General features: G+C 39.7%; 5 protein-coding genes across 5 annotated transcripts; 3 read left to right on the forward strand and 2 right to left on the reverse strand.

Moving 5' to 3' along the window:
• The first annotated feature begins 217 nt into the window (after positions 1–217).
• On the forward strand, positions 218–6,842 carry syf2 (SYF2 pre-mRNA-splicing factor). The gene is made up of 7 exons (XM_071471267.1): positions 218–349; positions 682–780; positions 1,020–1,145; positions 1,364–1,481; positions 4,366–4,456; positions 5,023–5,121; positions 6,411–6,842. Exons 1-7 carry the CDS (start codon positions 332–334, stop codon positions 6,574–6,576), a joined length of 717 nt encoding a protein of 238 aa, XP_071327368.1. The 5' UTR covers positions 218–331; the 3' UTR covers positions 6,577–6,842.
• Positions 6,843–9,495: 2,653 nt separating this feature from the next.
• On the reverse strand, positions 9,496–12,937 carry rsrp1 (arginine/serine-rich protein 1). Its single transcript, XM_071471266.1, has 5 exons — positions 12,798–12,937; positions 11,691–12,289; positions 11,382–11,560; positions 9,989–10,072; positions 9,496–9,856 (listed from the first exon to the last, which is right to left on the reverse strand). The coding sequence occupies exons 2-5, from the start codon at positions 12,265–12,267 to the stop codon at positions 9,698–9,700; spliced, it is 999 nt and encodes a 332-aa protein (XP_071327367.1). The 5' UTR covers positions 12,268–12,289; positions 12,798–12,937; the 3' UTR covers positions 9,496–9,697.
• Positions 12,938–13,970: 1,033 nt separating this feature from the next.
• Positions 13,971–15,818, forward strand: mgst3b (microsomal glutathione S-transferase 3b). Its single transcript, XM_071471268.1, has 4 exons — positions 13,971–14,206; positions 14,426–14,548; positions 14,841–14,913; positions 15,493–15,818. Exons 1-4 carry the CDS (start codon positions 14,081–14,083, stop codon positions 15,591–15,593), a joined length of 423 nt encoding a protein of 140 aa, XP_071327369.1. The 5' UTR covers positions 13,971–14,080; the 3' UTR covers positions 15,594–15,818.
• Positions 15,819–16,572: 754 nt separating this feature from the next.
• Positions 16,573–19,977, forward strand: tmem50a (transmembrane protein 50A). Its single transcript, XM_071471270.1, has 7 exons — positions 16,573–16,707; positions 17,229–17,332; positions 17,602–17,714; positions 18,365–18,432; positions 18,714–18,806; positions 19,048–19,108; positions 19,196–19,977. The coding sequence occupies exons 2-7, from the start codon at positions 17,231–17,233 to the stop codon at positions 19,239–19,241; spliced, it is 483 nt and encodes a 160-aa protein (XP_071327371.1). The 5' UTR covers positions 16,573–16,707; positions 17,229–17,230; the 3' UTR covers positions 19,242–19,977.
• On the reverse strand, positions 19,746–22,974 carry rhd (Rh blood group, D antigen). The gene is made up of 10 exons (XM_071471263.1): positions 22,736–22,974; positions 22,205–22,385; positions 21,931–22,081; positions 21,654–21,801; positions 21,360–21,523; positions 21,070–21,207; positions 20,860–20,987; positions 20,698–20,777; positions 20,336–20,409; positions 19,746–20,183 (listed from the first exon to the last, which is right to left on the reverse strand). The coding sequence occupies exons 1-10, from the start codon at positions 22,884–22,886 to the stop codon at positions 20,157–20,159; spliced, it is 1,242 nt and encodes a 413-aa protein (XP_071327364.1). The 5' UTR covers positions 22,887–22,974; the 3' UTR covers positions 19,746–20,156.
• Between the last annotated feature and the right edge of the window lie 521 nt (positions 22,975–23,495).

Here is a 23,495-nt window from a genome sequence, read left to right on the forward strand (position 1 = left end):
AAAAATTAGACTCAAGATTGGACATAAATAAATGTTTTTTCATGAATGTTTTGTCATGACACAATGACAAAACATTTATTTATGTCCAGTCTTGCGTCTATTTTTTTTTTTTTTCAATGCACTTTGCAGAGAATTGCTTCAAATGAATCAATTCCGTCGTGTTTGAAGGAAGAGAAGGGAGCCTTCTACTAAATTAAATTAGTAGGCTACATTTATTATTATTCTTTTGTCAAAAAATATTTAGATATACATAACCGTTAACGTTTACTGTCGTTTCAATATCCGGTATCAACGTCACATTTCCGGTTTTCTTCCGTCGTATAACACAACAATGGCGTCCTGCAGTGAGGTTAGTAGTTTCTTTTTTATTTCGCATGGATCCTTTATTTTAATGTTATGGTAGATTATAGTCGATTAATATAATATAATTTAGTTGTTGTATGTTGTATTTCTCCCGCGGAGAGTGTGTTTCTGTTCCACACTTGCCGTTTACAATCGCTTGTTGTTGTGCTAAGCTAACCGAGTTTAGCACGTAGTGGTTAGCTAATGTTAGCTAATCGGTAATTCTGTTTGATGTTTTCGGTTGTCTTGTCCGTAGTAGGTTATACGTGGCCATTAAAACGTCTCATTTTAGAACATATTTTCTACAGATAATGGCAGCTGTCGTTATCTTTTTTTTAGGAATCTGCTACAGTCACTGAAGAGGAATCCGCTGAAACTCCTGTGTCCCAAAAGAGAGAAGAGAGACTGCGAAAATTCAGAGAGTTACATTTCAAACGGGTGAGTTGTTTACCTTTAGCAGGTTAAAGCACATTTACGTTGTAGAGAAAAAAAACTTAAGCTGTGGACTGATACAACTGTGAACAACAAGGAGTATTGATGATATTTTAGTGTGAAGAAATAATTGTTTGACACACATATAGTCGCACAATCCAGCTGTTTGGGTGTGTGCTTCTGATAGGCCCACCCGCACACTGCGGCTTGTGCAGCCGGTCATCATGTATTATTTTCCACTCCAGAATGAAGCACGTAAGCTCAATCACCAAGAGGTTGTGGAGGAGGACAAGAGACTGAAACTTCCTGCTAACTGGGAAGCTAAGAAAGCTCGACTGGAGTGGGAGCTTGCTGTGGATGAAAAGAAAAAGGTATTTATGTCTAAATGTTGTTGACCAGTCAGAATAACAATGTAAACGGCTAGCAGGGTTATAGACTTAAACTTGCCTTGTCATATATTCCTCAAATGTCCTTATATTTAGAAGTTTTTTAAATCATTTTCACCCTTCCGGATAGCATGCTTTTGCAATTCATATACATTTAGTCCTGATCTGTGTTTGTTTTGTGTTGTAAACCATTTGACTGTCAGGAATGTGCTGCCAGAGGGGAGGACTATGACAGAGTGAAACTACTGGAGATCACTGCTGATGATGCAGAACGGTGGGAGAGGAAGAAAAAGAAGAAGAACCCAGACACAGGATTTGCAGGTTGGTGGCAGGATCTCCAGTGAACGGAGACATAGGCTCTGTTCAAATTTGGCATAAACATGCATTTCAGTGATCTGATCACCAGTGGACAGCTCTAAGAACGTCAGTTCACTCCTGACTTTAAAGTGTGTCTCCACGTGTGTCTGGAGTAACTATTTTTAATCAGATCTCACTTCCCCACTTTATAGGCAAATATACAGGTATGCATTGTTGTTTTTAGCCAATCCAGTGGAAGGGTCTGTTGTCAATGTTCTTGTGTGTGTGAGTAAGAGTGAAGAGGACACGGAGGGGTTGAGCAAATCAATGCACTGTGCACAGCTCTACAGTGAAAGACGGTTTTATTCATTTGGTTCTTTATGAAACTGTGGCAGGACAAATTAGATTGTGGCAGAGGACATCAGTCAAGAGGGTGGTCCTTCAAAGCGCCCAGGACACATTTGCATTCACACTGCTAAAAGAATGTGGCCACATGTGGCCCAGACCACCAACAAGTGTGGTCTGAGTGATCAGATCTCGAATGTGTCCTCAATGCACCTTGATGCATTCACAACTGTACTTAGAGCTGTCCACTTGTGATCAGATCACCCAAGATGGATGTTAATGCCAGGTCTTTGTTTGCAGTGTGTTCCTTTGTTACTCTTGGTTTACACTGAAACATGTCTTGAAGTGGAAACAAATTCATTAGTAAGAACAGTGACTCAGAGTTAGTCAGCCTGTCCCCCTCCATTTTTCTTTAAAATAGGAAATCACCAGTGTATTGTGCTCAGATGAGTGTCCACTTCAAATCACAAGTGGACAGCCCTAAGCGCATCAGTTCACATCTGGTATTTAAACGAGGCCCCAGATGTGTCTCCAGTGACCACTTGTGATCATATTTTACCTCCCTGCTTTACATGCAAATAAACTCAGAGGCTATGTGTTGTTGTATGTAGCCAATCTGACAGACAGATTTGTTTTGGCTGTGGTCCTATTTTTCAAAATAATAATAATAATAATAATAATATAAATTGTTGATCTGTCAAATTGGTATGATGAATGTCAGAGATTTTCTTTGTCATCTTGAGAGGACAGATGGTGCTTAACTGAAATGTCTTAATTCAATGAAATTATAAAAAATTTCAAGTTGCATTAGTCAATACATGATCCAAAAAGGTCTTGGAGCACAATTACACAGTCTCCTGCACTTTTAGTCTCACAGATCAGGACGCACACAGACATTTCAACCAACTTCTGCCATCTTTAGATTACCCAGCACACACTGTCACCAGCCTCATGTTTACTTAATTCACTTAATAAACTTGTGAATCAGTTAAGATTAAAGTACAGACTAAGGATTGGAGTCTTACTCCGCTTTCAATCTTAAAAGAAATCTTAACAGATTACACAGTTCTGTATTGATCAGAGGAAAATATGTTTGTATCCCTTTCACACCTAATATGACTTGCAGTAACTGCAGTGGTTGTCGCTTAATGACTATATTGACCTTGGAATCCCTTTGCAAGCATTTATAGTCACACATAACAGTAACATTGAGGCAACTTGTGATTAGATCAGACTGCTTTATTTAAGGCATGGGTAACCCTCATGTCACGCCATAGAACCTCAGTCTATTCATTTAGTAAATAGTAATTTAATACAATTTACCGTTGAGGAAAGTGGTGCACCGTGATTCTAGTCCTCTGTTTTGTTTTACTGTTCTGTAGCATGTGATGGTTTGAGAAGTTTTCCACTGCTTTATAACACAGAGACATGTTGCTACTAAAGATGGTGCTATCTGTGCACTGCACCTAATCACAGGTGACACTTTTCTTACTCACCATTACATCTTATACAAAAAGGTGGGATGGTCCTCTTTAAGTGGATGGGTGGATGAATTGATTTATGGAAGGATTTATTAATGAATTAATCAATCAATCAATCCCTGGAGGGAAATTAAAATGTCATAGCAACTTCATAGAAATACAGTAAAATACAAAGACAAATGACAAATATACACAGAAATTAGAAGCAGTATACAATAGAAATAAGAAGTAGATAAATAACAGGTATCTTATTTAGACCAATGCACAAGGGTGAGAGTGCAAGAGTGTTTAGGTGAATTATAAAGATGCATTGTAGAGACTAGAAGAGACCAGCCTTATGTGTTGTTTATAAAGCTCAGCTGTAAAAAAAAAAAAAAAAAAAAAAAAAAAAACTGCCAGGTTACCTCTGCTCTCTGGTTAAATTTAAATACAATACAATGTCAGGTCACGGGACGTTTCAACATGAGCTGTATCTCTTGTTCACACCGAACTTGGAAATCTTGGTTCAAAACTATGCTGCAAATGAATGAAGCTATATTCTCTTATTTCACTGAAAAATTTTGAAAGGTTGTACTATATTAACAATCACACTTCTTAGCTTATTATGATTGTCTATATAATCTATGTGTCTGTGTGTGAACTGTACATGTTTATTTTTATGCACATGTCTCTCTTGAGAAAGAACCCCCAATCTCAATGAGACTACCTGTTTAAATTAAGGATTTAATTAAAATCAAAGTCCTACACAGCAGTAGTGCATGGCACAATTCCAGTCGCATGTAAGGACCCCTTGGGATATTAATCTTCTCAAATTGCTCCCAATTTAATCTACTGAAAAAGACTGTCTCTCCTAAATATGGCTGCCATCTGTTGCATCAAAACCTCCTCTGAATTAAAACCTCTGGGGAGAAAATTATCACCAGAGGGTCTTCAAGGGAGGAAGGGAGGAAGAGAATTCCCTCTTCATCCCTCCTTAACCAGCCGCAGGTTGTGTTGCTGAGCCTCATGCCTGCTCGCTGTTTGTTCTGGTAATTATAACTCAGTCAGTTTTTTTCCTCTCTGTCCAACAAAATGGACTGCAGGTTATGCTGAAGCCCAATTACGACAGTACCAGAGGCTCACCAAACAGATCAGACCAGACTTCGAAAGTTATGAGAGACAACGTGAGGAATGGTGAGTTGAGTCTCTGTCCCTTCTTCCTCTGCTGTGATGATATTGTATTTGTGTCTTTTAATACTTTACCCAGAAAGACACAGAAGTCAACATGGGAAGAATTGTTCTCTGGCATTAAAAGAATTTGTACTGTGCTTCTAACAGGGCCATAAAATAAATCTTTAGGGCATCTCTGCTATTACAACCATAACTGTGAAATTTGTATGGCATAATCATCTTAGCATTCATGCATCCCATGTGCACAAAGCATTTTCTATATGTTAACTACTGTACCCCCTTATCTGCCCTGGGGTTAGTGTTGACTTATCTGCACACTCCCGAAATAATTTAATGAAGTGAAAGTGATCACGAAAGGCATAAACGATTAGTTCAATGCCTGCAGGTTTTTCACCCTCAAAGACTGCCACATGTAGATCCGTGAATGATGCACCAGCACATTTTACCCTGAAGTCACAGCATCTTCTCTGATAATCACAATGATGGAATAGAAAAGTCCGTTTAAGTATGTTAAAATGTTGATTATCTGTGGTTATGTAAATCTAATTCCATTTATTGGTGCTCCACAGTGGTGAGGACTTTTACCCCACATCCAACAGCCTGATCCACGGGACGCATGTCCCCACAAAGGAGGGAATTGACCGCATGGTGGAAGATGTTGAGAAACAGTAGGTCACTTTTATCTTTGTCTCAGTCTGTGTGTTAAGCATTGGCCTGACTCACTGGGCAGACCAATAAGATAAACCTATATGCTCACCGTTTTTTTTTTTTTTAATTTCTGTTGTCTGTGGACGTTACCCGTGAGGCACTGTATCAGACTAACAAGCTAAACGCTAATGATGGGAAACTTTGACAAAATAATGTGTACATATGACATGTCATTAGTCATTTGTAAAATCCTCCTCAATAGAATTGCATCCTTCCATGACTTTATTTAAGAAACGCTTTGTGAGCTCAGCAATGTTTACGCCAACCTTGCTTATTATGATTGGCTCAAGCATTTAAAACAAACCAAGATGTTTTTTTTTTTTTCATGCATCTCAGAATGACAGTGGGTTCAGTCAGACCTTTTATTTCTGGCACTGGAACACCACAAACGTAGTGTGGAGATAGGTCTGGAAATATGATATTATCTCAGTTGTGATAAATTATGTGTGGAAAGAGTGAGTTTGCAGTGCCTTTGCCAATTTGGATGAGGGGGTTGTTTTGTGTGAACCAGGGCCTATCTGGACCACATAAATCAGCCCCAGAGTGGAAATCCTGATGCAAGCAGCTGATAGAGGCAGTTCATTATTATCTGAACCATTTTAAACAGAGTGTATCTCAGGCTCTGGGTCAGACCATAGCAGATTATGTATGTAACCTTATGTCAAACAAATGGCCCCATGGTTACCACAAGTAACCATGCTAAGTATTTTGGGAAGTGGATGTGGGTAGATGGTTCTCAAACCTTTATGAAAACCACATAAGAATCACAACACACAGATCAAACAGTACCTTTGGTGTCCCTCACATTTAACTGACTGCTACCTCAGACAGTTTTGTTCTTCCACTGGTTCCTTGTTTTTGTCTTTGCTACAGAAGTTCCTTTCACGTTAGATTACCCTGGTCTTTCCCTGAGCTGTTCTATATTTGAGACAGTCTAAGGCTTGTGTTAGAGATGTGACTGTGGGGCATTAGACAAGGATCCAGTTGCCAGGGTATGACGCACAACAATGCTTTGAAGACACAGTGAATCAAGACTAGGAGCTCACAAATTGACAGTATTTTCCTCTGAGTATGTATGTATGTGTGTGTGTGTGTGTTAGGTTTTCCATTGCCACTCTCCTTGCCAAATTTAAATGCACACTGCCAAATTATTGCCTGTAGCCAATTACCGTTAATGGATATGCCATGGATAGTGGCCGTACTGGTTTATGAAATCCTCCCTCAGCTGCTTTTATTTGCAAATTGTCAGGATTGAGAAGCGGGCCAAGTACAGCCGACGCAGGGCCTACAACGACGACGCAGACATCGACTACATCAACGAGAGGAATGCCAAGTTCAACAAGAAGGCGGAGCGTTTCTACGGCAAATACACAGCAGAGATCAAACAAAACTTGGAGAGAGGCACGGCTGTCTAGTGGGTCCAGTCACCTCAGTGGACATGTTGACTGCTTCAGTTTTCCAGAGTCTTTGGTGCAACTTTTTCTTCTCTGTACTTGCTACATACAAAGATGACATGTTCCTTAAAATGCTATAACAGACTGTGTATTATAAGGCAGTTCCTTTATTTTGAGTTGAAAGGTAATTCAGTTTTCTGTAATAATGCGTGGTGTTTCTTTGTACAGTATTAGAAGTTAAAACAGAGTGTTCTTATCCTTATTTTTAAATAAACCACTTCCAATTATCCTGTTATCTTGCACACTTATTGGTTTTTCTGTGGGTTTTACTGTGTGTGGTCTCATGACAGAGATGTTGTGAGCGTGAGAATGAACTACCATTAACTACCATCAAACCTCAGGGCACGTTGAGCTGCAGAAGATGCCAGCCAAAAAGAATGGTTTAGTGTAGGTGCACGTAGAGATAAGGACCAACAATTGAGCAATTGAATTTATTCATTATCATCCGGATCTTAGTTTAACCAACTTGCCCCGAGCTGTGGCATGAGCAGGAAAGCCTTGTGACTGGAGAGGAGATAAAAGACATGAAAACAGGTTCCCATGCAAGTGTCCCATTTCTCAAGTCCTCTGTCTGAATGTGGTGCATTGCACCCTCTACAGGGCAAACAGTGAGTGTCGCTATGACTTTCCATACACAAACAAATCAGTTGAATCAGTTATATATTACCTGCATCAGTCACCTCTCTTCATGAACTCGACAGAGTAAATTTATGGGATTCCCCCTAAAGGTTGGTGTGCAAAGATGCCATGACATTGTTTGTGTTTAGCCGATGAAAGGTAGGAGAGGTCTCCAGATGATGCCTTTGATATTTAAGTCTGATATCACTTGGGGAGTGGAATAAGTGTTCAGGTTTATGATTGTGGTATTTTGTCATCTTATCTGATTCACCTGAGGATGTTGGCTGGGAATTTTGTAAGAAACAGAAGTGCATAAATCCAATGTTGTGTCTCACAAATAATATGACAACTTTGACTCTCTTAAGGCCAACTGCCAGTTTAAGTGTTCCACGTAAACATAAGAAAATTACTGAATAAACAACAGTATGAGTTTTTCCATAGACACAAAAGCCTGCAAGTGACTAAGTGGCATCAGTTCTTACTTTAAAAGAATCTGTAAGAAAAAAAATGAAGCATACATATTCACAATGAAACTATGAGTCATACAGTAATAACAAGACAAGCCTGTCTTGTCTGCTTTGCCTGGTAAAACTAAGGGTCACCTGTGTGTGTGTGTGTGTGTATGTGTGTGTGTGTGTGTGAGAGAGAGAGAGAGAGAGAGAGACTATACCATTGAAGTATATTAGATAAACAGTACTTTTGTTCTCGTACCTTCTGCTCCAATTCCACTAAGACTCACTGTGTTATGTTTTGCCTGCTTATCACATATTAAAGCAATTAATCAGAGTGAACAGGCCAGTTTACAGCAGGAGACACACAGTCTGGCAGTAACACAAATTCAAAACAGTTTGACTTTACCCTTTTATTACAACACATTTTGTATCCTAATATCAGTGTGAAAAATCTTGGAAGGATTAAAATGTATCACTTACTGAATAGACAGTAATATTCTCCAATAGACAAATAACCCTCTAAATAATTCACCTTTATTTTAACATATGCCAAGAACTTGTCAAGGTAAATACACAAGCTTTAGGGTAAGTAGCACAGCAGCCACAACAGCAGATTATATCAAGCTGCCCTAGAAGCAACATGTTCAAATGCTGCATTAGCAGACAGTTGATGGTGATAGATGGTTGGTGATCATCCCATCGGCAGAAAAAAAAGAGTTCTGATTGTGGCTGTGACTCCTGAGCAGTGATTGATAAATTATTACAGGTCTTTTTCACGAGACATTTTGACTTGTCATCGTAGGAAAAGCACAGGTGTTACTAGGTGTTTATAACATAAACAATGACTGTTCTATTCAACCGTCACTTGACAGTGTGATAGTGAACCGACATGCAGCATGAAACTGATACGGCTCCATGAAAGTCACACATCATTAATGTCGTCATTTACACCTAAGCTGCGTCTCTGTAAAAAAGGCCTGGTTTTTTTTGCCAATCATAAGGAATGATTCAAAGGCATTATAAATGTTTTGAGAACACCTCTGTATTGACACAGATGTTGATACATTGGTATTATGTGCTTTTGGGCACAGTTTTACTTCATTCAGATTATAATCCCCTAACAAACTGGAGAACAGACTGATTCAATGACTTCATTCAGACTTCTGAAAGTCTCTCAATGAAAATTATACACCTAATAACCATGTGATGCACAGATGAAAAAAAAAGTATAATACTGACACCATGTGGTCATTATAGAAAATGCAACTCACTTGTATCTATTTTCCATGTTTCCATCCTCACACAAACGCTTTGAAAACAGGGCACACCCTTCATCTTTTTGTAATAAGGCATATGTGCTTCCTAGTTGCCCTTTTTTTTTTTTTTTTTTTACACACACTATTGTGCCTAGTTATTTTCAGGCATTTTGGCTTATTAAGCAATACATTACTTTACTCTGGTACTAGTCCAAGTGTGGAGATACCCTTGTCTTACATAGATTCAGTTGCACATCATTGTGTACACATGAACCCTTAGTTAACAATGCATGTATATCCTACTGGAATATCTGAATCCATTACTTGATACTTTTTACTGTCTAGTCCCATATAAACAATAAAGCTTCACATTATTGATCACCAAATTAAAGTATCATTGACAGTCTGGAAATTCTGAATACCCCTTTCCGGATGAGCCACTTCAAACTAAAATCTTTCCCTCAACACAAAACTTTTTGCAGGCTTGAAATGGAGTCATTATATGCAGATGTGTGATTTATGGCTGGTTACAAAAATTGACAAACAAGCGGTACTTTTTTAAAATCAAATAAACATCTTTATTCCATCTATAAACAGCACAAGTACACAACGAAGGGAAAAAAATAATCCCACCTGAAACGAATTCTTCACGTCTCCCCACTTAATTCTTTAACATCTGCAAGAAAACGCCAACCATGAAATGAACGTATGTACAAAATATTTACAGTATTTACAGTGTCCATGTACTCAGCCACACTAGTGTGACTTGGTGAGCGTGTGTTTGCGTGCTCTGGAGGATTGCCGTGATTTGACTGGGACCCAGTGGCCGTAGGGCTTCCTGCTTTCATAGCTGTCCACTCTAGGAGTTACCTTAGCGCAGGATGGAGCTGCCACTGTTGGTTTGGCCACAGAATTCTAAAGGGACAAGATAACAAGAGACAGAAAGCCATCAGAACACATCATAACACATTCAGGGTACAGTTTTTAGTCTGGCTTAAAAAAAAACTGTTTAAGAAAAACAGGCAGAACACAATATAAGCCACTTACATTAATGCTGAAAGAGATAATTTTCCTTTTTGGGGACATCTTTAGGTTGGACATGTCATCAGGCTCCATCTCTGTCTCACTGCTCTGTTTCAAAAAGACAAGAAAGATGGATCTAGTTAGATGTGAGTGTAAAACTAGTGGTAGCGTGAGCTTTTACAGTTTGTGAAGTTTTATTACTAATATTGTAAAGCACTTCTGTTGCATTAATAATTATTTAAGTATTAGCTTCAACAAACTGCAGCTCTCATGCACACCCACCACCCCCACCCCCCTGCTTTCAAAGACTAGGTTCAACCACTAAATGAATGCTTCAAGGAAAGACCTTGAAACTAAAAGTAAAGATAAAAAAATAATGCAAACAAAATATAAAGTAAAAAGGATGTCTTCTCTGTCTAGAGTGGCAGAATGATGGAGATGTTGGTTTCCCAGCCCCTCAGCAACGCCTCGTGTACCAACTTATCTTTGGCATACGGAGAGGAGTTCTTCGTCTGTTTAAAGTTCTCTTGACAGGAATAGTCACTATAACGCAGTCCACACGCCTGCGCTCCATCAGCGAGTGGAGGATTCTGCTAAATAACAATGACCCATTTCAACTGCAAGCATAAATACATTTGTATGTCAAAATTCTACTTCCTTGCTATATGAAGTATTGTCAGTGTAATACAATATGTGAATGGCTTGTGAATGGTCCAGTTATCTATGTGCGTGATTAGCATTTGAATGGACTGTGTATATCAGGTCTAAATGAGAGCTAATCTACATATGTGTTAGTTTAATTGCGATCTTGTGTCTATACAAGACATAACATTATCACAAGGATTATCAGTCAACCTTTCACGCAAACACATATTGTCGTCACCCAAGTCACATGACAGCCTTTTAATCCCAGGTGCCGAAGAATGAAGGAGACCACTGTCATGTTATCTATGAAGACAGGAATAAATACAGAGAGTATGTGTGTTCCCTCAGGGGTCCAAAGGTTAACACAAGACAGGAAATTCAACACAACACAGACCTCGATCTTATCAACAGATGTGTGTCAACGTTACACTGTGCTTGATATACTGCGTGTTTTTTGCCACTTTGATATTAAAAAGATGTGACAGCTAATAGCAGCTTTTATTTTTTTTTTTAAATCTTAAGGAACAGCCAAACACCTATGAGTCCATTGCCCAATAGGTAAAAAGTTAATTGATGGTCAGTGCAGTTATGCACAAGTGGTATGAAAAACTATTAGTTGTCCCTAAGGTTCAACACCCCTTACCTTGTATTTACATCTTGTCTAAGAGGGGAAAAAAATACCTCTAGGCCTTCAGTTGAAATCTGTGACAAAGCCTCATCTTTTGTGTGTGATGTGTTCAGTATGAGCTTACATTCACTTTCAGACACCCACCTGTGACAGAGTCTTTTCAGGATCTTGTCTCACCCGTGTCTCTGGTTCTGGTGACATGTGTGTGGACTCCTCTGACTGATCTGACAGGATTGGTTTCACACTCTGAGGAAGTTCAAGCTTCTCCACTCCTAGGATCTTCATAGCATTAGCCTTTGCAGCTTCAAGGAGTTCTCTTTTATCTGTGGAGGAGATTAGGAAGAAGATTTAATCAGTTGCAAATGTATCATTTTCCATCTTTAAAGTCTCCCTCTCTGGGCAACAAATACAAATACACTGAATAATGATTTCACCATTTTTTAATCAACTTACCATCCAAACTCAAATGGCCTGAAGATCTGGACCTTGAGCGGCTCCTGTGTCCTCTGGCTGGGGATTTGGAAAACCTGTCTCTCAAGTGGCCCCCAGCCCTCCTGTGCCTGTTCCAACGACTGGAAGATCTGGAGCGGGACCTGTAGCGTGTACGACCTGAGTACCTGTCTGGCAAGGGCGAGCGGCTGTAGGAACGAGAGTGGGCCCTGTAACGGCGTGGTGGGGATCGGCGGAGGCGGCCATGGCCATATCTGCGATGATGATTGTCACAGCCACAACGGGAGGAACGCCTGTGGCAGCGAGGGTGAGAACGAGACCTGGGGCGAGAAGAAGACCTGCTGCTAGATGTAGATGATGTTGATGAAGAAGATGATGATGATGAAGACCTGTAACGCCCCCTGTGGCTATTGCGCCCCCTGTAGCAGCTGGAGTCAGAAGAGCGCCTGCTTCTGCAGCTGCTTCGGGAGCGGGAGCAGGAGCGAGATGAGGCAGGGCTGCTCTGGTCAAAGACTACGTTGATGCCATCACTCTGACGAGCGTGGGCCATTTCAGAGTGAGAGTGTTCTCCCTTGGCCATTATTTTTGTTTTCTGCCACGGGCTGAAATGAGACAAAAAACATCTGCATCACTATTTACCAAGATTAGCTTTTTACAACAATCAGTAATGCTTGAATGAGGCAACACATTTGACCTTGTAGTCAAAATAGAAATTAACGTGCGTCACTTTGTTTTAGATGACTGCCTTCACGATAGCAGCCACAGGGATTGTGTAAGCCTATGGTTGTTGTTGCATAACCGTGGTTATCTCAGTGCCGCCCCTAGCGAGCAAACTAACGCTGTGTGAGTGCAACGGCTGACCAGAGAGTACTGGAAATTTCCAGTATGACGCAAGCTAAGGCTAGCATGACTAGCTTGAGCTAACGTCTGTTATTACAAAGTACTTAATATATCTGTTTCCTTAACCTATGTTTAGAATATATTCTGAAATCATTCTTGCAATTAGACGAACAACACGTTTATAATCACGACGGTCGATTTCAACAGTTTACATCTAACTCTAGATTTTACAAAAGAAAGTTATGCTAACGTTAGCTTTGCATTGCTTACCAGGTCGACTGTCGCGAGCCTTTGTTCTGATAATGTCGAAACAAACGAGGTATGTCAGGATAGTTGCCTTCAAAAATCGCGGAATGGTGGTGAAATGAAAACAGCTAAACAGTGCTCAAAATTGTTGGTTTGTAGCCAAATATTTCCGAAGACGCGGGAGTTGTCTCTTCGTCGAAGTCGGAGCCTCGGTGGTCGTCGCTCAAATGGAGACGGGGCGGGCGGAGCGACGGGCTTTAAGCAGCCGGTGGAAAATTCCAGTCATGTGTTCCTCTGCTGCTCTGAGCGATCGGACTCTTTTCAACGGTTCACTGTTTTCATGGCTCACTTTGGTACAAATATACAAATATAAGTTGTCCATTCCTTCTGGGCGAAAGTTCATACTTATAAACGTTCACAATATGTATTCTCCGAAAGTCAAATTGTCACATGTGCCTTTATAACAATGTATTGTGTGCATGAATTGGGGATTAGTAGAAGCCTGTTTAGACTCGAAATTGTTCAAAACAATCAAATCTTTTATTACAGCTGACAGATCAGCAGGTAAAAATACACGTATTTGAACACAAATCCTGTAGGGTTTGAGTGTTTGCACGTAACAAGAACATGTATACGGCATTTTTTTTTGAGGGTGACGGTTTAAAGTAAGTCAATAAATGACACATATTACATATATATATTATAAACGCGCAAGATTCAAAATCCAAGAGGCAAATGGCAGTACTCGGGCATGGTTGGCTCGACTTTCCGAGCAAAAAAATTGACATGTTCATGTGTTAAAATATTTTTTTTACGAGTAGGAGCTTGTAATTTCCGACTTTCGTAAGGGTCATAAACACAGCATTCAGCAGGCTTTGTTAACCAACATAGTCTTAGTCTGGGTTTTAAAAATGCAATGAAAACCAATAAAAGTAAAAAAAAAAAAAAAAAAAACGTGTATAGATATGATTTCATGGTATTTCTGGCATTTCCATATAACTCTGTTGCCTGTATGATAAAACAATAAAATGTGTTCAATGTTTTATTATTATTGTTATGTTTACTGTTATTATTATCAATAAAATTGATCATGCAACCTAAACGTTAATGTAAAAAAAAAAATGGTGGTATTGTTCTTTAAAAATTACATTGGCATGAAATCTCGCGATATTTTCTGTTACCTTGGCCCTGTTTACTCGGTCGCTTTCAACCGCTCACTTGGCTGTGAAGTTGTCCATCGGTTGGTTGGCGCGCCGTCGTGTTCCTGTGGCTTGACTCCTGAAAAACTGCTTAAACACCCAGAAGAGATGGATATTCTCACCGTGCTACCGTCCAGCTTTGGATATGTCATATTTACTTATCTCTACAGTTGGATTATGCTGGGGTATTTAGCGGTCAAGGTTGGGGGTGCCAGGAAGAAGTACGATGTTAAGGTAAGTGAGGTTTGACTAAAAGATGGTTACCTTGACGATGGATCTGTGCTGTTGTGTGGACTTTTTTCTGTTTTGAATTAATTCGTCGTCTCCTTCTTTTAAATTGTATGTATTTTCGTTGAATACATACATTTTTGAAACGGGACCAAAATGTGTGGAGTATTTGTAAACGTTTTCCGATTGTCTCTTGCTGATTTGTCGCATGTCTGATCTCCGCAGTATCCCACTATGTACAGCGACAAGGAGCAAGTGTTCAACTGTATCCAGAGAGCACACCAGAACACCCTGGAGGTGTACCCTCAGTGGCTTGTTTTCCAGACCATTGCAGCTCTTGTCTATCCGGTTTGTATAATTTTTACTTTACTATAATCCTGTCTAGTAACAATTATACGTGTGATTTTAAGTGTAAAACATTTCACAACTTGCACTGTCTGAGCATTGACCTTGATACAAAAACTTGCAGCACACGTTATGTCGCATGCATGACAGGAGCGAAATCAAATGATCTTTGGCATGAATTCTCCAGATAACAAGTCAAGCCCAGCAGTCAAGTCACAGTGATTAAGCACATTTCCCTCAAACTAAAAAGCCCTTGTATCTTCCCATTGTATTGATTCTCTGTTTGTAATCTCAGTTAACAGCATCGGTGCTGGGGGCTATTTGGGTGACCAGCAGATTTTCCTATGCCTGGGGGTACTACACAGGAGGTAAGACCGACATTATCCTAATGTAATGTGGAAGGGTGTAATGGAGGGTAAAAGGCACCTAAAGTCAATCCAGCCATTCTTTTTATGTATCAAATAAATTTTACAGGTTGACATGGTGAAATTAAAATATAGTTCCCTAATATTATTTATCTGTTAGTGTTGACTTTAATCGTACATGGGTCAAAGGCTATATGAGTTTGGGGGCCCTTAGTGATTAAAATGCAAAGAATATTTGGTTTTGGTTTCTATGCTTTGCAATGATAAGGACATAATTAATCAAATTTCTTATCACTGCAGCAATTCATTTGAATTTCCTACAAATAACGTTTATAAAATTGTAGCATTAAAAGTGTAGAGGCTGCTGTCCAGGTGTCTGACAGGTCACAGTACAGGGATTGTTCCTCGCCTAGTTTAATTAATCATTGACAGAGGATAGAATATGAGCAAAAGGTTATGAAGCTACCTACCAACCCTACCAACAAATTTAGTAATCATTCCACTACTAAATAGTAGTTATTTGTTTCGGGTAATTCTGATTTGATGAAAATCTGCATTGTCCCGATTTATGTTTTATTCCAGATCCAGCTAAGAGGTTGAATGGTGCCTATGGCTACATTGGATACTTTGGAGTCATCATTCTGTCCATAGCTGTAGCCTTGCAATTGCTTGGTGTCTTTTAAGACAATTGCCATCTTCGAGTTGCCCATCTGACTTACAAGTTCGCATGACATTTTCAAATGTATCAATAAAGTACCTGTACAATTCTTTAAATGCTTATTTCAAGTTGTGATGCAAATCATATTTTTATGGACCACTAACTATACACTTGATATTTTTTTATTCCAGTATTTGTTGTGAATGTTTACTCCATGTAATCATTAACAATAAAGAACATGCTAACTGATGCTACTGCCTCAAATGTCATCTTGTTAGTCCACAGTTGAAAGCATTGTTGTATGTGAATAATAAAAGGTTTAGCAGAAGGCATAAGGAACCCATGTGACTCACACATAATACGCTAATTTAGCACAAATCTCCCATTAGATGAAGCATACAATAAATGGCTCCAAGGCGGTCTGCAGGTCATCGTAACAGACAATAATAGATGTAAGAAAATGTTATATTGACTGTGCCTAGAAAGTTATTTCCTCTAAAGAAACCAAATTGTGAAATCTCCATTTGTTTCAATAAACATGTTTTTAAACATGTATTTAGCTGCTCTGCACCCACATCGCTGAACCACAGATTAAACATTCAAATGCAAATAGGCCTACATGCAAGAGACAAAAATACACATAGATCTCTTGTATAACATTTCTTTTCACTCCCATTCGTTTTTTGCAATGTATGTAAATGTCAGTATGATCTTTAAGGCAGCACGTATCAATGTCTGCTCTGTATAGTTTGGTATGTTTAGCATCAATATTGTGTGTGTGATAAGCATATATATTAAACAGTAATATCATAACAAACTCCAAAAAATGCGGATACAACATGTTTTATAGTTAATCAATTTTATTTTGAACTTTTTGCGAGGTGGAAGTACTTAGTTGAAATAGTTTTTTATAGCATACGTCATACATTTGTCATATTTAAGTCGATTAATAATGAATAACTTCCTACAAAAATAATCACGGTTTTTCCAACAACACCTGAAGGCACCATTATCAGCAACGTCTCAGAGGTTCCCTCATCAAATGGGTGTGGATGAACTGCGCATGTGCGTGACCGAGCTCTTTCGGAAGCAAAGTCGGCTTTATCCAAGAGGCTAACATCAAAAACCGAAAATAAAAGGTAAGAATTCCTTTGAAAATGTCACTACCGCCAAATAATGTCGTCTGTTTGTGTATTTTTGCTTGGTACAACCGTTGTCGTTTCAGTTGTGATATCATTTTAAACGCCTTTGTAGCAACAAGAACACTTCAAGGAAATGTTTGCTAGTGCCAAAGCGGTGAACAAAAGAATCGAAACAGACGTGTTTTTATCTACCGTATGAAGACACCGTCCGTTTTTTGCAGCTTTTAAGTTTGATACGTCGACCGCCTTGTTGTCGAGTAGGTGTGAGAAAGCGCCTGCTTCAGTGTGTGATCGTGGAGTTACAGATTTGTTGGTGCTTGCTGTGGGGTGAAGCATCATCCGTACTGCACAGCTATTGCGCACAAAAATTATTTTTTTATGTTTCAGATATCACTCTGTGTGGAAGTTGACTAGCTGTTATGTACTAGCTATTGCATACCATGAGCACTTTTGTTGTCGAGCTGACGAAGTATTTCTCTAGAGTTTTTGATGTTTACACCTAACGCCCTCTCCCACAGTCATGTCAGGCTTTCTGGACGGAATCCGGTGCGGAGACTGCGAGTGCAATGTGGACTGGGGAGAGAGGAGAAACACCATCGCATCTGTAGCTGCTGGAGTGCTGGTATTCTCACTGATCTTCTCAGTTAGGGCATACAGACTTTAGCTCCAGAGGGGTAATCTGGGCTATTTTGAGATTCGTGTTACTGATCTGTATTTGCCTCTAGCTTTTAATGATTAGTGTATGCACACTTTGCAGAATTGTGGATCCCTGTTTGTAAATGGTCAGCAAAAACATTTATTACACATTCTCATTAAAGGTTCACATGTCAGCAAATAAATGAACAAAAGTTAATGAACTCCTCAGGCCAACTATGGATGTTGTCGTTGCAGTTCTTCACAGGTTGGTGGATCATCATCGATGCAGCTGTGAAATATCCTGATCAAGACCAGTTTCATCATGCCTATCACACATGTGGAGTCATCGCTACAGTGGCCTTTCTCATGTAAGACAGGCTTTGCAGACTGTTTTTGTCACAGGAAGTGTTGGCTCCTTCAGGTTGGTAGAATGGCCCACCCACTTTGTGTTCCTGGAGTTTGTATCCCCTTCTTTATGCCTCCCCACAGCAGATGGATTTGCTCAGTTGTCGCTGAGATGGTTGTATATGGGGGGAGATTGTTACGCTTGTCCCTGTTCAAAAATGGTCTCTGCTGTTAGATGGGAGTGACCACAGTAAGTTTTTCAGTTTCCATCCACTGACTCCTGGTTGCTGGCTTTAGCCCTTTTCCAGTCAGTGCTGCAAATGTTTTTGATCTGTTTCCACATGCAGCTGCTATCACGTGACTGAAATTCCATACTTAGGTCACATGAGAGCCACAAAACCATCTCCATGACAATAGAACAACTACATCTACCAAGGAAGGCCATTAGATGTGGCTGAAAGCTTCAGACACACAAAGAAAGTAGACTCTTTAACAAGATTATATTTCTTTCAACTTAATAGATTCTTTAGTTTTGGAGCTGAGACCTTCTTATCGCCAGAAATTCTTTCAATCTAACGGCTGTCATTCAACATAAGCAATCTGGTAAAAAATAACTTATTAAGTAGCTTCTGATATGTCTGTAATTGTTTTTTCTCTGATTTAATCATTTTAGGATAAATGCAGTTTCTAATGGCCAAGTGAGAGGAGACAGCTACAGTGAAGGCTGCATGGGACAGACAGGTGTGTATGACAGAAAATACATGATGAAGTACTCTGTATTATGAGCACATTTCCCCATGCACATTCAATTTGATCCATTTCCCATTTGTGATGATGGTTTCTTCTCTAGCCAGCGAAATATTTTTGATGCTGTCACATGTGGTTTCTATAGTATTTATGCTCTAATTTCAGACTGTTCCCTTGTATTACTGTTACAGCATACATGCAGGAAAACACAAACCCAAAAAAACGCGCAAGGTTGAGCCACCCAGTATTCCACCCTGTCTTATCTCTGTTTGCAGGCGCACGAGTGTGGCTCTTCATTGGCTTCATGCTGGCTTTTGGTTCTCTCATTGCCTCCATGTGGATTCTGTTTGGAGGATTCGTAGTGCCTCGTAAGTCCTGTTTGTCTACTTAGCACATCACAACTTGCACTGACTACTTTGTAATGAGTTTGGGGTGTGACATTGAGACTCATTTTACAGTATTAAGCAATTCAGAAGTGGGTTTTGAAAAGAGGGAGAAAAGATTATATAGAAGGCAGTATGATGCAGTAACTGAATATACATACATCTGCAAAAACGATACACGCTGCCTCATAGTATATCCTCTGTAAACCTGTTGTCTCTTTTGCAGAGAGGCCTTTTGTGTACCCCGGTATTGCCATTTTCTTCCAAAACGCATTCATTTTCTTTGGGTAAGTCAGTATTCCTCAGCTGTATCTTTCTTTCAACCCATGTTTACCCTTCACATCCTCATACTGTCTTCCTGTATTTTGTTGCAGAGGTTTGGTCTTCAAGTTTGGACGTACAGAGGATCTGTGGCAGTAATGGACTGTGTGTCTTGATGTCCACTGTTATACAGCTTGCTTTATACTTTTCTGGTTATTCGCTTTATGTATATCAACTTTTTTTTAGCATTAAATTTAACATGTTTAATTTATGTCATTTGCTTTATAATGGCTAAATCATAACTAAGCACAAATTTTAATAGAGTTCTTGAAAGTTTGACTATTTTCAAATGAGGCACATCTTCAAATGTGTCGGTTTGCACTCAGACAGACTGTGTAGCCATGGACTTGGAATGGTTTACAAATTGTGTATAACAAAATGTGTATTTTAGGAGATGTACTTCCCTGAACTGTCCACGTTTCTTTGGGTATACTGACTTCTGTGACATCAATAAATTTAAACTGTTTGACTGGAAATTACGTATATTATTATGGTACAAAATATATTAAGAAAGTTGAAAAATACTGCACACATACACATGTACTGAATGTAACCATATGGGGTTGTTTGTATTTCTCCTGAAATTACACTCTGTCAGCTCTGTAACTTTGCCATCATCCAGATTTATTGTTGAGGGTTAATGAGCTCACACTGCTGATGTGAAGTCAACAAAGGTTTCACAACTGTAATATGCTGTTTGTGTACTGGAGATTTGTATTTGACTGCTACACTTATCCATTTTGCTTGTGTAATATCAGAACCATGAGGTCATTTTCTGACAACCTTGGCAGCATGAAACATAATCATACTGAACAATAAATGAAACTTCCATTCATGCTTCTCCACTTAAACTTATTTTTTGTCCCATCCTAGCACACATAAAAAATTCTAATAACTACTATGCATTAAAAATAAGGATAATTGTATCAAATTATTTACACTGACATGAATTTATGCTGAAAATTGTTTGGACCTCCAAGAGTCCAGACTTCCTCTGCTGTTTTCTCCATTGTCTTACTTGAGCGCTGCAAGATGGGGAAACTGCAAAATATGAAAACATTGTATTGAGGGCAGTCATGATTTTGCCTGTGTAAGGTGTAGCATAACACAAAATAAGGCCAAGTGCAATACTGTTCAGTGTCACTGTAACCACTTTTTAGTGTAGAAAGAGGATTATAATGTAGATTGCATACCTCCCAGAAAGCCTGATCATCAAAACATTTCTTGTCTTGGGTTGGTCTCCACAAGTTCACCTTGAGTAGAAGTCCTTTTAACAATGACATGTAAAACTCATTAGAAAAACAGATGGTAAATATAAACAGTACTGATATACAGGCCACCTGTGGAGTCACCCTGTGTGTTGTTGGATGCTGTACAGGAGGCAACTTCAAGTGAATTTCACTAAAATACTGAGAATATATTGAAAAATGTATTTATGTAGCGGCAGCACTTTTTGTTACATTCGTTTTCTACAGGACAGCGCATAATGAACCTCTTCATGTTGTTTTTCCAGTCCTCATATGATTGTGCAAGGCTGTTGAATGTGAAAACGTACCTGTAATGGTTCCCATAGACAGACTTAAAGTGATGGTGATGAGGAGACTACAAATGTGAAATACAGCAAACTGGATTGCCCTGCAAATGAAGGACACAAGGTGTCACACCTTTTGTGTGTTCGTGTGCTGCAATGCCCATCATATGACTGTTACATTCTTACATTGTGTGATCATCACAGTCTTTAATCTGCAGGAGGAGATGTGCTAGCCACCCCAGTAGACCAGGGAGTCCATGTGTACTGAGAACAGCACAGGTGTCATGGCACTGAAATGCAAGCAGCATGTGCATCTGGAAAATATGAGGTTATCAGGGATTCTGATGTATACATTATTAAATCAAAGGCAAAAACGTCCCATGTGGTGATCAAAACCTTAAGGTAACGGTGCCCAATGGTTGATACAACAGCTGCTGCAAATCCAATTGTCATGGCTTCCCATGGCTGATGAATCACTGACGTGGAGACCCCAACAGCAACACCGCCAGCAAGGATGCATGACTGCATATGGATCTGTTAGAGGAGTGAAGACATAATGACTAATTGATGTGATTTTTGGGGTGGATCTCATGGTCCCCAGACAGTCACCAGCCCTTTCAGTCCATCTTACAGTGATGCGTGAAGTAGCGTAATTCTGTGTTAAGGTATCAAGTGTCAGATCATACCAGGTTGAGTTTTCCCTTGGGACTGGAAAGCACAGACACAGCAGCTGCTGTTACAGCACTGACAGCCAGGGCCAGGTAGGTGCTGTACATGGCCCCTAGCTTCCTCCCATCGTCCACAAGGACTGAGTTAAAACTGGGCCAAAACATCCAGAGAAACATAGTCCCTGGAGAACAGAGAACATTGAACAGGATTTTAATTGTACTTGCTTATACAGGATTTTAATCTAAATCTCCAATTGAAGGATAACCATCCCACTCGCTGCACCATTCTACAAAAAACAGAATGTTACTCACCCAACATGGAGAATAATCCCGTTTTCTTGTCAAATTTCTCCTTTTCAAATCGCTGCTCCGAACCTTTCCGATACAGGATCCAGGTCAGCATGAATCCAAAGAAAGCTCCAAAGATGTGAAGGGCCATGATTCTGTCCATCAGATGGCCCTACAGTCAGGAAACGTTATCATCAGCACATTACCAACAAAATCAGGAAAACCCTATGTACCCAGTAGGCACTGTATACTGTATGATGTGAACATGCTTGGCCTGAAGATCTTCTCAAATGTTGCTTACCTTCAGCAGAATCTGAAGGACCCATTTATTCAAGATAAACCCTGACACCTCTAGCAGGGAGATGAGGATGAGTTGAACAGGGTTGGTCTTCCCCAGCACAGCTCCAATGGAAATGAGGACAGAGGCTGTGCACATTTCAGCTTCTACCAAGCTGTATAAAAACATTACAAGCAGCGACTTCTAAACTTGGACCGTAAAATATCCTACAGCTTGATGGACCAACAGAATTAAATGACATCACTCATGGAAGTAACTCTAAATTGTGATATCCTACCTTCTCAAATCTAGCATGATCTTTCCACGATGGTACTCTATACCATTGAGTATGAGTGCCAATTGAGTGGCTATGACTGCCACAAGGAGGTTGAACGCAGAGGCACTGAAGCTATACCGCACCAGGAAAGTGCATAAGAAGCCAAAACCTAGGATCGCCATCGCATTCACATCCTGGAACTCTGCAAGAGAGGGGAAGTAGGAGACTGTAAAAACTGTCACATATCTGAATCACAATACAGTCCTAGACAATAGGCCACAGTCACTTCTGGTGTATTTCAGTTGATAGCTCAGTTTTTAGAGGACAACCCAATTCATTCGCTCCAAAAGAATCAGCAACTGTAGGAGCTTATCAATGCCCAACAGTACTAACTGCAGCCCCTCCCTACACTCCTGAATTATTACATGTCATTTTGTTTAGCTCTTTAAGATACTTATATACCTATTCAAATATGTTTTTCTTAATGGGTTATTCAAATGAAATATGAAAAGTCTACCTCACACCCTCCCTCCTTTCCAATTCGCCACTCACCTGGGTAAATGTTGCTGACGGGTTCTCCATCTACGTCTGCTTTGCTTTGGATCTCAGCGAAAAAAGCAAATATAATAATGAACCCTAGCTGCAGGAGAAGCAGCAAGGGTGCCAGACGGTAGCGCAGACTTGGTGCGTACCGAGGAGCCATTGGAGATGTTCACCGCGCACTTCTCCTCCAACTGACGCATGTGTGGCCCTGGCGCTCTTAAAATGGGCGCAACCCCAAGCACAACATTTACGTTTTTATCAGCTGCTGGGCAAGCAGAACGAAACTGTCTGTCTTGACTCGTCCCACATGAGTGAAGTTTGATTTTAATATGCATTGAAAGACGCCTTTTACTTCCACAAAGCGCACCAATCCTCCACGAAAAATATAGGTATGGTTAGGTAAAGCATAAGTTTAACAGTATATTTAAGTGAGGTCTCTATGACTTGTTTCCCAAAGGAGGGCTGAAACAAAATGCACCAATATTCGCAGGACATTCTGACAGATTGTAAAGCAATTATAAATTATTTGTGTATTTTTTTTTTTTTTTAAAAAAGGCTGGAGGTCACTTTTTCAGTTTTGGCGTGACCTCTGTAAAATACCTATTTCTCCTTTCGCCTACTTTTATTTTAATCTTGCCACTTTCCTATGGGCCTACAGACAATGGTATATAAACTATTAGCCATGGTAAATTAAATCATAATTATAAGCAACGATAACAGGAATACAGAGTTTTTAGTCAAACACACGCACATGCTCATAAACAATGCA

This window comes from Trachinotus anak, unplaced genomic scaffold (genome assembly GCF_046630095.1).
Source record: "Trachinotus anak isolate AG129_WGS33_773 ecotype Australia unplaced genomic scaffold, CSIRO_AGI_Tana_v1 ptg000033l, whole genome shotgun sequence".
Lineage (NCBI taxonomy): Eukaryota > Metazoa > Chordata > Actinopteri > Carangiformes > Carangidae > Trachinotus > Trachinotus anak.